The 11,060-nt window shown below is 46.7% G+C and overlaps 1 protein-coding gene across 3 annotated transcripts in view; it reads right to left on the bottom strand.

Annotated features, from left to right (window-relative positions):
* The window catches only part of klhl29 (kelch like family member 29), a 133,313-nt gene that overhangs the window by 63,968 nt on the left and 58,285 nt on the right, over positions 1–11,060 (bottom strand). The window contains exons 1-3 of one of the 3 annotated variants that reach the window (XM_077016823.1): positions 6,036–6,681; positions 3,495–3,642; positions 1–297 (exon numbers count right to left, since the gene is read on the bottom strand). The exon at positions 1–297 is cut by the window's left edge and continues 228 nt beyond it. In XM_077016823.1, coding sequence (XP_076872938.1) covers positions 1–232 — 232 coding nt within the window. In that variant the 5' untranslated portion in view covers positions 233–297; positions 3,495–3,642; positions 6,036–6,681. Of the gene's footprint in view, positions 298–1,149; positions 1,259–3,494; positions 3,643–6,035; positions 6,682–11,060 lie in introns of those variants that run through there. The other 2 variants (XM_077016822.1, XM_077016824.1) reach the window with 2 other exon arrangements.

The following is an 11,060-nucleotide window of genomic DNA, read 5'->3' as shown; positions in this document are numbered from 1 at the left end:
CGCCAGTGGTCAGGGGCGACGGTGCGATTGGCGGCTGGCCGGTGGCGTACGGTGACGGGCTCTGCAGGTTGAGCACTAGGCCGGCAGGGGCCTGGGACGAGTGTGGTGGGACTTGGAAGTGGGCGGTCATCAGGGGGTGGTGGGGAGGAACCGGGGTCTGGATAGCGGGCGTGACTCCTATGACAGGTGACTGGACAGAGATGCCCTGGCTGTAGACCGGAGGCTGTGGCATCCCGTAGGTGTGGGTTAAGAGGCTAGTCTGACTGACTGCCACCACAGGTGGTGCCCACGGGGGCCCTGAATGAGGAAAGACAGGAATGGAGACAGAAACAGAGAAACCACATTACTCTACATGTGCTGAAACTTGACAGCCGTCTGTAGATTGTTCTGGATTAGAAACAGCTCATGTTTTATAAGCTTTTGACAGCTCCTGGTTATGCTCAAGTAACAGAAGTTTTCAATAACAGTGCTGTCCCAGACAGCAGAAGGGCTAGTTGGCAGTTAGAAGGTAGCAAACTAACGTTTGTGTGCTTTAATGAAAGCTTGCTAGCTGTGTGTAGCACCTGTGCTAGCTATGGCCATTACTTATAGCAATCCTGAATTGTTTACATTAACTCGTGCAATTTTAGAAAAGAATTGCTTTAAAACGCTTATTAATCTTGTTTTAGCATTTTCACTACTAGACCACATTTGTTTCCATAAGATTAAAAGTGGCTCTTTCCCTGCAAAGTGTTTTTGTTATGAATTTAGTAATTAATTCATGCATCGCTGAATATCAACATTACGCAAACATCGTTTAACAAAGTATTCTGTCAGTTTCCACCACATTCCAAAGTATGTGGAGCTCGATACCAGCTAATCAGAGACCCTGCAGCGTGTCTGTCCCCGCTGCCACAAACTCATGGATCAGAACCAGAGAGGTGGCTTATGGGAAGACTTATACACAGCCACAACAGGCCAGATTAATCTCATGAATATGCAGCCATGTTGGACCTGTGCCCTCCTTCCTCCGGAAGAGGAAAATAGCACATGGCTGGGGAAAGACTACGGGGCCCGAGATACCAGACGGGGAAAAAAGATTTTAAAACATTATTCATTACGTTGGTGCTCATGGCAGGGAGGGTGTTAGCAGTGGGATGAGGAACTGACCTCTACAGGCAGGTCACCTGCATCATTCAGACGCATCTCCCACCTAATCATAACCAAACACAGAGCATCTCTTTCCCACAGTCCTGATAAATAAAACAAGTTGCATTGGACTCGTTTCAATAAGATAAATAAATAAAAATAGAATATCATCGAATATTAGCCAATAAGTAAGTGAGATCACCCATACCTTCATTCTTTGTCAAGGGTATTAAAGTGTTCCTGTGCTTTAATTGAATTTAAAAGCCTGAGCTCATTAGCACTACCCAACATGCATTCATATCTGCAGTCTTCGCCTGCAAAACTAATGAAAGGGTTTCAAAGAGAAAAGTAATTGCATTAACATGAAATGGATCCCAGTCTTGATTATTCTGTTGTACCCTGTAATTAAAATGTGCGAAACATCCGTTGTGCTTTTTCGCCTTTTCAAAGAGTTCTCAATCTTTTTGAATTTCTCAGTCAATGTCTAATTTCATTCCAAATCAACGCTACAATAAATTGCCACAGGAGGAGAATAAGTTGGAATAAGTTGGCAAGCTTCCTCAGCGCACTTCCTGCAGTGGCCACTAACACCGGCGTTGGCAGGAGTCGTGTTCTTCTGTGTTCTTCTGGAGCTGATGTGTGAGGCACACGGCTGCATCAGTGTCAGTGTGGAGGAGAACTGCAGAGGAGAACTGCGGAGGAGAACTGCGGAGAACCAAAGAGGAGAACCATGGAGGAGATCCGTGTAGGAGAACCGCGGAGAAGAACTGCGGAGGAGAACCGCGGAGAACCAGAGAAGAGAACCGCAAAGGAGAACCATGGAGAACCACAGAGGAGAACTGTGGAGGAGAACTGTGGAGGAGAACCGTGAAGGAGAACCTCGCCCGCGCCGCTCAGGCACTGGGGCTCCGGAGATCACAGCACAATGCTAACGCAGCTCCCCCACTGAGCCATTCAGCCCACAATCACAGTGCCCAGCGGGGGACCACGGACTGTCCCGGGGGCCACCAGAGAGGGGCCACAGACCCTAAATGTGCGCCTTCTGCACAAAGACTCAGTGCCACAGTGCAATGGCCATATAATGTCTGACTTTCAGAGGTCAAAAACATTTTATTTGATCTTTATAAAGTCTACAGACCTTTTATGTGTCCAGATTAGAAGCAACACTTCAGATGTCATTTAGAAAACATTGTTTTAATCATCAACCTCATTAAATTGTATTTACTGGTGACTGGTGTTCTGTGGTATACTGTGGTGTTCTATGAAGTATGAATGATATTTCATTGATTAACTATACTCTTTTGAATTTTTATTATGTACATTTTGATGTGTGTAAAATCTGAATGCCAGTTGTGATGATATCAGCATGAATCCTTGGGTCCTATGCATCTTATCTGAAAACATTCTCAAGTGAAATTCTTATTATTTAGCATGCACAAAGGCCCCTAGAGAGATGGCCACTCAAGGGCAGTGAATGTGTTTCTGCAGAGGAATGTCCCAGGCCTTGAACAACCCTAATATTATCAGCATTTTATTATAAAATGTATCTACCTTATATATCTACCTTGCACCTGTATTAACTGGCCGGTTCATTAGGTGAGGGCATATTTTGTAAGTGTCCAATTTCAGGCAGCAACCCATCCATTGGCATGCAGAGTTTGTCAGTGACCCTGATGCCACCACCCTGTTCCGGGTCCATTTCTGATCCCAGGACCACTGATGGTTGTATATTATTAACACTGCCACATTACCAGTGACATTGTAGTGGCCTAGTAGTGGATAGTCCAGGTTGACTTGGAAACAGGAGTGTTGCTCTTATATGTGTGTGTGTGTGTGTGTGTGTGTGTGTGTGTGTGTGTGTGTGTGTGTGTGTGTGTGTGTGTGTGTGTGTGTGTGTGTGTGTGTGTGGTTGCTCTTTTGTGTGTCTGTGTGTGTGTGATCAAACATTGTCTGTATATTTACCAGGAAGGCCTAGAGCGGCTGAAAGAAATCATGCATGACAATAAAATGGACTACATACTACATCTGTAGGTCTTTCTAATAAAGTAACTAGTTTGTATTTAAAGTAGGCTTTAATCTCTATCACGTGAATATTATCACGTGCATTGCTTACATACCTGTCACCATACTACATACTTACGTCATCATATACCATACTACATATTTATGTCACCAATACTACATACTTATGTCACCATATACCATACTACATATTATGTCACCATATACCATACTATATACTTATACCACCATACTACATACTCTGTAGACAAGCAGTGCTATTTTTGTACACAATAATGTTTCCTACCAGCAGCATCCATGTTGGGTTGAGGGAAGGTGAAGCGGTTGCGGTGATATCCACTTACCCGTGGGGTCGCTCTCACGGTGATGCTTGGCCGGAGGCTCGTCCGTGTCCCATGGCGTAGACTGGTTAATGGGTGTCTGGCCCCATCTCACTCCGGGAGCCAGGAGGAGACCCGGGGTCTGGTTCTCCCCAGGAGAAAGCCCCGCAGCCTGAAAGAGGAGAACAGAAGGACAGGCATTGGTCTATCGCCCTACGTCAGCCGCATGGTCGCTTTGACTCTGGGATCAAACGTTGCGGATCAAAAATGGGTCGTTCCAGCCCCTTCTGACGGAGTCTGTGAGACTGTAATTGTGCGTCATCGAGCTTCCCAGATGCTCCTCAGATGTCTGATTTGCTGGTCAGGTGTAAGTACTCCACCCGACGCCTCCAGCAATCTGCATACAGTCTGATCGATACAACTGCACAGAAGCATTCGATCAGTGTTAATTGTTAGACCTTAAGGGTTCTCAGGACAGACGGAGATCATTTGTGAATTCCACGTGTTCTAGTGATTTGAAAGAAGCTGAGAACAAATACAAATGCAACCCTTAACTCTGGCACTTATGTACTGAGTTGAGGCCTAAACTTCAGACCTAAAAGCTGCATTTACATGAACCTATAAAAGAGAACTCATCCAGAAATAACACTGCTTAAAGTGACTATTGCTGGGTTCTCCAACTAAGTTGAACATGCATTGGAGAACAGTGGAGCACCCTTGAGTAATTTGCCCAACGTTATTCTGCTGCGACGACCCAACGAGCCACACTGGAAGGAAGACCTCAGCAAGCCGAGTGGAGACATTTACAGCGGAGGAAAGTGTTGAATACAAAGAAAGGAAAACGATGAATAAACCACCTAGAAACATTAAGTAATGGCGTGGACAGTTTGGGAACTTTGCTTTACTTACTTTTCTGCGCTTTGTTGTTATAGAGTTGAGATTTGATGCCAAACAAGCCTTTCGGTGAAGGGGTGTTGGACCTTCATGTCATACAAGCAGATTTGAGAATGGGCCAACAGCGACAAACGTTAACCCCTATTCACAATCTCACCCCGCACCGCACCCCACGTTAATGGAAAAGACCTGGTGGTCAACCCCTTACCTCCACCTCCAACCTTCTCTCCGTTCCATTACCCCCTGACCCACGGTTCACTTCATCAATCTTCTCATCATGCATCTCTGCTACCACTGTCCGCAGCCAATTTATTTTCCAGTTATGTAAAGCTTTGACAATATCTATTAATGAAACACTTGTTAATGACTTCTGTGCCAAAGTAGAGAAGCCTACACATACACTCAAAGAAATGAAGTGTGCAGACCATGGACAAGCTATAGGAACAACAAAGACAACGGTTTGGCAAGAGTTGCTCTGAGTTTTTAGTAATTTCCATTGTTATGGCCTTTATATATTTAAAAGTCAACTTTCTCTCTTCTTAAAGGCCATTGTTACATGATCATTTATCCACAGAAATAGACTAAAATAGCCTGCCCAAGCATCTGTGAGAAGCTTGCCAACATCCGTCACCTCCTAATTCTTGTTATACTTTAATGGGTCATAAAGCTCTCAGCACGGCATCCATACCTACCTCAACTTTGTCCTAGTTTTACAGAAAGTGACAAACGTGACATAAAGAACGTGTGATCTGTGACCTAGTGATGTCGTCTTCTCAGCTGCTACTTTTGTGGGCCAGCATTGATCTGTGGAAAATATTGAAAGTTTGTATCCTTTGGGGAACAGGCCAGACATGCAGGGATCTCATGGGGACGCTCTGTCCCCCCATGTTCCATTTCCCCACTCTACCTCACCTCACGCCTTGTTTTCACCAGTCCCAACAATAATGCAGCAAATAAAAACCACTGTACTCCCAGCACTGGTGAGCAACTGTGTTCCACATTTCCAGAGAGTCCCACCTGTCCCATTTGACATCGATTTCATAATCAGCCTTTCACAAACATATTATGTAGTCTTTCACACTTGTAGGTGATATGCGCCATGCCTGCTGACATCGGTAATGGTGGACATAAGAATGGCAAAATACGGAAGGAGTTGAGGATACTCATTTTCTTACTATTTTAATTCATCTCCGCTCTTAGCAGATTCTTCTTCCCTCGTGACCCATTATCACTGTATGGCAGATGGCTTTCCTCTGACTCAACAGAAACCAGACTGGAATTGTGTGTGTATGAGAGGAGAGAGGGGGAGAGAGAGAGAGAGAGAGAGAGAGAGAGAGAGAGAGAGAGAGAGAGTGTAAATCAGGCAGCCAAAACAAGCATTCCTCTCAAGCTCTTCAGCACAATGAAAATTGATGTTTGTTGCTGGCACTGGTCTGGGATTTTCCCCAGTGTAAACTCTTTTGTTACAGGGAGAACTGTCTTTGCTGTCTCGCTGGGAGACAGTTCAAAGTTGCTGAGGGAGAAATACAGAAAACAAAGACACACACACACACACACACACACACACACACACACACACACACACACACACACACACACACACACACACACACACACACTCACACACACACACACACACGCACACACATGCATGTAACAAATCATACTTACACAAAACCACGCTTGTACGCTTCACACTTGAAAATGACATCAACAGTTTCCATCACAGGCACGAGCACAGATGACTGGGTCTGTACGTCACATTGCCCAGAGCTGGTTCTGACATTTTAAGAAGCGTCCTTTCCATTGACTTCAGTGTTCAGGCTAAACCTGTCTATTCCGCATCATCTCACCATTGTCAGCGCTTTCATATATGAGTAGCTTTGCATGACTGAACGACTTCCATTTGCATTGTGTTAACTATTACGGTTATGGAGTCTACGACTTTAATGATATGCTAATTACTAACATATTCTCCAGACATCTCATGCACAGCGAAAATACTCCTTTCTCTTTCGATCGCTCTGAAATGATTCACCACCATTCCTTATCAGCGAGGGCTTCAGTCAGGCGTACAGGCGAGGTAAATATCACCATGGTTACACACTTCCTCCGCAGGCTGTGGAGGGGCACCAGCCGCTGTCGTCCGGCGCGAGCGCAAGCGCGAGCGGGCTTTCAGCGCACGAGGCTTACAGCTGCAGCCTAAACGCATCTATTATGGGAGGCGTCGGAGGAGTCGCTTCGGCATACATTAATCCACCGCTCCAGTGCTCCGCACAGCCGCGGCTAGTGCCGATGCTAACGGGCTGACCGAGCGTGCTGCAGACAAAGGGCTGTAATTAGAGGGAAGATATATTTGCGGCATCATCTCAGGAATCCGCGGGGGCCCGTGAGGGAGCCAGGGTCGGGTCGGGTCGGGTCGGGAGGGGGGGGGGGGGGGGGGGTATGATCTCAGAAGCAGAGCTATTCTCTGTGCAAATTGTTCAATATTACTGCCTGTGCCACCACCCTGCGTTTTACCCTGACAAATTTCAAACGCTGATGAAGTATCACTGTTGGACACAAACAAAGGAACGCAGTTTACAATCATTACCGCCAACGTATCTGGCACCGGAAAACCACTAATCAGAGAGCTACCGTTCTGAAGCAATATTTAACGAGTCCTGTGAACCATAGCTTTGAACAGGAAGCAGAAGCTTCAGTTCAGCCCGTTGAGGAACGCTGTGCCTGACCGCCATCGTGTCTGGTTTCCCACAAGGCTCGGAGCAGCACGGCCGATGCTCTCGTGTGACGGAGTTGGGGAGCGCCCTCTCTCCAGGCCAGCGCGGACAACGGGGAGGAAGGCGCTGACCGCAAGGGCCGTCTGCGAGCCGGGCCCGTCCCAGGAGACGTCCGGTCAGCCTCCTCGTGGTTCCCGTGGGAGCCGAACAAAGACGCCAGGGCCGCGCCGGGTCGTGTTAGGGCCGCCCGTTCCAGCGAACGCCAGCGGGGAGCCCAGTTGCAGTGGGCTTAGGGGGAGGAAGGGTTACAATTTTACTCACTCCCATGTGAGAGGAGCAATAGAGTGTCTGAATCATCAAACAGAGCCGGTGCGGTTAGAGCATGTCTCCACCTCACAGGAGTTATCCTTTGCCACCACATGCTAATGACTCTCACTTGCTCGATCCCACCTCCACCAACCCTCTCTCTCTCTCTCTCTCTCTCTCTCTCTCTCTCTCTCTCTCTCTCTCTCTCTCTCTCTCTCTCTCTCTCTCTCTCTCTCTCTCTCTCTCTCTCTCTCTCTCTCTCTCTCTCTCTCTCTCTCTCTCTCTCTCTCCCTCTCTCTCTCCATGTGCAACAGGCTGTCCCAGCATATGACACTCGTCCATCTTGGCAGCCAGGGCTGGAGCTGTTTTGGGGCGCGTGACTGCACTCCAGATGAGGGCAGTGGGAGTGAAACGGTAAAGCCTCAACCGAGGTGTGCGAGGAGACTTCATTACCAGGGCTGGCCGGAAGAACCCAACTTTGAACTACTGAGCAGAGCCAGTACCACTGGAACTGGGGCGGGAGGGTGTGAGAGAGGGAAGCGCCTGTGTGTGGATGTGTGTGTATTTGAGCATGAGAGAATGTCAGAGTGAGGGCACAGAGAATGAGTGAAAGAGAGAGAGAAGGCAGAATGAGGTTAGCAGGGTCAGTGCCAGTGTAGTAATTAAAGGTTAATCTCTCCCGTCCTGCATAAAGAGAGGCACCAGGCTAGTTGGCCACACGAAAACCTCCTCCGACAGACATCATAGCAACATCCCCGGTGCTGCACGCTATTATGGAGCCTTAAGAACTTCATCCCTGGGAGAAAACACGCTATCCTCCAGACGGCCGTTACACCAAACATCGTGCAATTTCTACTTTCTGTAAACATCAGAAAGTGTCAGTGAAAATCCAAATTCTGCTTGTGTAGACATCATTAAGGGTTGGGAGTGAGTGAAACACTGATGCAACAGGAGAAACCCGGTCCGGCGCGGAGAAGGGTGGCTTAGCCTAAACAGGCCTCGGAGGTGAGCGGCCCGGTTCATCCGTGGCCCCGTCAGTTACACTAAGCCCCGGTGCCTGTGCCCAGGTTTCCCAGATACGCACATCAATTAATAACGAACCGCAAGCAGATAAGGATGGGCCAGTCACAACCGCTGGTCCACAGGCGCTGCTCCCCAAGGGCATTATGGGCCAATTTAAATGCATCCGCAAGGCCAGCACCTGCGAGGCCGCGTCCCCATCTCAGCCATCTTGGGGGACTTCAGCCTATACAAATTTAATCCGAATCTAAATTTCAATAACAACAGCCACCCGCCCACGCAGTGCGCCACAAACAGCGCTCCAGTCGAACTCAGAGTCCTCGACGACGCACACAGGGCTCGGTGAGCCAAGCCGAAAGCGAAATAGGTTGCTTTTTTATTAGTTCCTCGCCTCTGCCAGCGGGCTGGCGATGGTGTTGTGGATGAGTGGAGGGGTGGGTGGAGCTGACAGCAATAGCAAGAGAGGGAGGCCCATCCATCATCACGCGTCACCTCATTTCCTTTGACATGTCATTTTCACTTGGCCCGAGACAGGCTGTTCTGATTCACCGACTGTAACTACCACTTTGACCCAAAAGAGGCAAAGAACGAAAAGCTTTAGGCAATTTCTTTTCCTCTCTCTGTCTTTTGTGTCTATAACCTATACAGCTGTCTACCAAAGTAAACAATGAAGTTGCCAAAATGTGCTCACAATTTGTTCTGGATTCAGAGTGTCGGAGGAACTGAAGGTTTGAATTGCAGCATGAACCATGGCCTATTGTGGTGGAAAATCTACAGCGTACAGAAAAGAGAAAAGCAACAGAAAATATGTCAGGCATTTAAAACTAGAGCCGCCGCCGTCGTGCCCCGCCAAGCAGTGGGACGGCCTTTCAGCATAGAAATACTTTATGCAAATTGCTCAAACGCATCTGCAAAACTGCCAGTATTTAACAGAATAAAGAAAGATGTATCAAACCTTATGCGCAAATGTTACTAATGAAATATCACAGGGAGTCCACGTTCAAAGCTTTTACATGGCTTTCTTCTGATGAATCTCACCTATCAGCAAATTCACTATGAAAATGCTTTGTTCTCAGCTCAGGTCAGAGTAGCTAACTTTCAGAACTGTTTTACACTAAAAACACCAGGATGTCATAAATATTAGAAGGGCCGTGACAGTAATTTTGACCACAATTTTGACTATAAATACAAAAAGAAATATATAGAATAAAGATATTATCGGATTAATAATGATGATAGCTGTAAGTTTGAATCAGAGTGCTGGTGTGGATTTTTGTAGTGCTGGTGTAGATTGTGATGTGTTCAGAGGTCTCTCTCATGGTGTAAGATCCTGATCGTGATCAGAGTAGATGCCCTGAGCCCACGAGGTTTCTCTGACCAATGTTCATTCTCCTCCAGAAGAGTCACCTGAAAACGCCTCAGAAGCACCACAAACGCCCAGCAGCCGCTCACCGCAGTGATAACCTTTCTGTTTGATTTTATTAAGCATAGTCTGTTTATGTATATTTGGGGGGGGGGTTTATATAAATGTAATTTTATTCTGTTTCTATAACCGTATTTGACAAATTGGAAGATATTTGTCAGTTTTTTGCCAGATGATTTCCGTGATAAACAGTAGCTGCATTGTCATGGTAACGGGCGATGTGCTACAATAGAATATAAGACACTGTTCATAACACATACAGTCAGAATAGACCCTCACCATAGAAACACTCAAAACTATTTTGTGCTTCGTAATATTCATTTCATAACCATCTCATCTATCTCATACAATTCACCTTGAATCAGCCGACACAAATGTTTTTTTCATTTTTGTCAAAGGAATTCCAACACAATTTTAAATGTGAAAATGACCATCTTGGCCAGTTCTAATGATAACACAGTCTCACTGGCAGGGTGCAAGGATTATTAAGTTAGAAGAACAAATGGACGGCAGGCCCATTGAGGGGTGGATCTCTGAGGAACCTTCTGGAAACAGCATCACCTTCCTTCTCAGCCTGAGGGTAGTTACTGAGCAGAAACAACCTGAGTGGAGCCGGCACTGCAGGCTATGGGTGCAGAGCACCAGAACAGCATCAGACAGGCTCGCACCGCAGGGGAGAAATACTCATTAAACCCAGGCACGTTGGGACCTCCACAGTCTAGTTCCTGTTTTATTTACACAGGTTTACACAGGTTACCCTAACTGGACGTTCAGCGCTACATTTCATCGTATCATTTCACAGGTTTATTGAAGTTATTTATGGCAAATGGGATATCACTGGTGTGGTATTTCCCAGAGGAGTTGGGTGGAGTGACTCTGATTGGAGGCACTCAGCATAAACAGAAGCAGAATGCCAGTCTGTGAGGAGAAGAGGAGAAGCCCTCACACATTTCCGCCATCTCTGTTAGATTCACTATAAGAAAATAACTGGTTTTAATTTCAAGCATCCTGTCCACTTTGCATAATGGCACTGTGATTATAATTTAGCGTGGCAACATGTCCTGGGAACATCCTAAGCCTGGAAACTGACAGTAGGTCAATACTGAACCATTCCGACCAGCCCCAGAATCTGGATCTGGAAAATGAGGGAGGATCTCGGAATGCAGAAACATCAAACTGAGCGATGATGGTAACTGTGGGCTGATGCAGTTACATTTTGTCACTAAA

Source organism: Brachyhypopomus gauderio, chromosome 9 (assembly GCF_052324685.1).
Source record: "Brachyhypopomus gauderio isolate BG-103 chromosome 9, BGAUD_0.2, whole genome shotgun sequence".
Lineage (NCBI taxonomy): Eukaryota > Metazoa > Chordata > Actinopteri > Gymnotiformes > Hypopomidae > Brachyhypopomus > Brachyhypopomus gauderio.
Note: the sequence above shows the minus strand (reverse complement) of the source record. Positions and strands in the feature narration are given on the sequence as shown.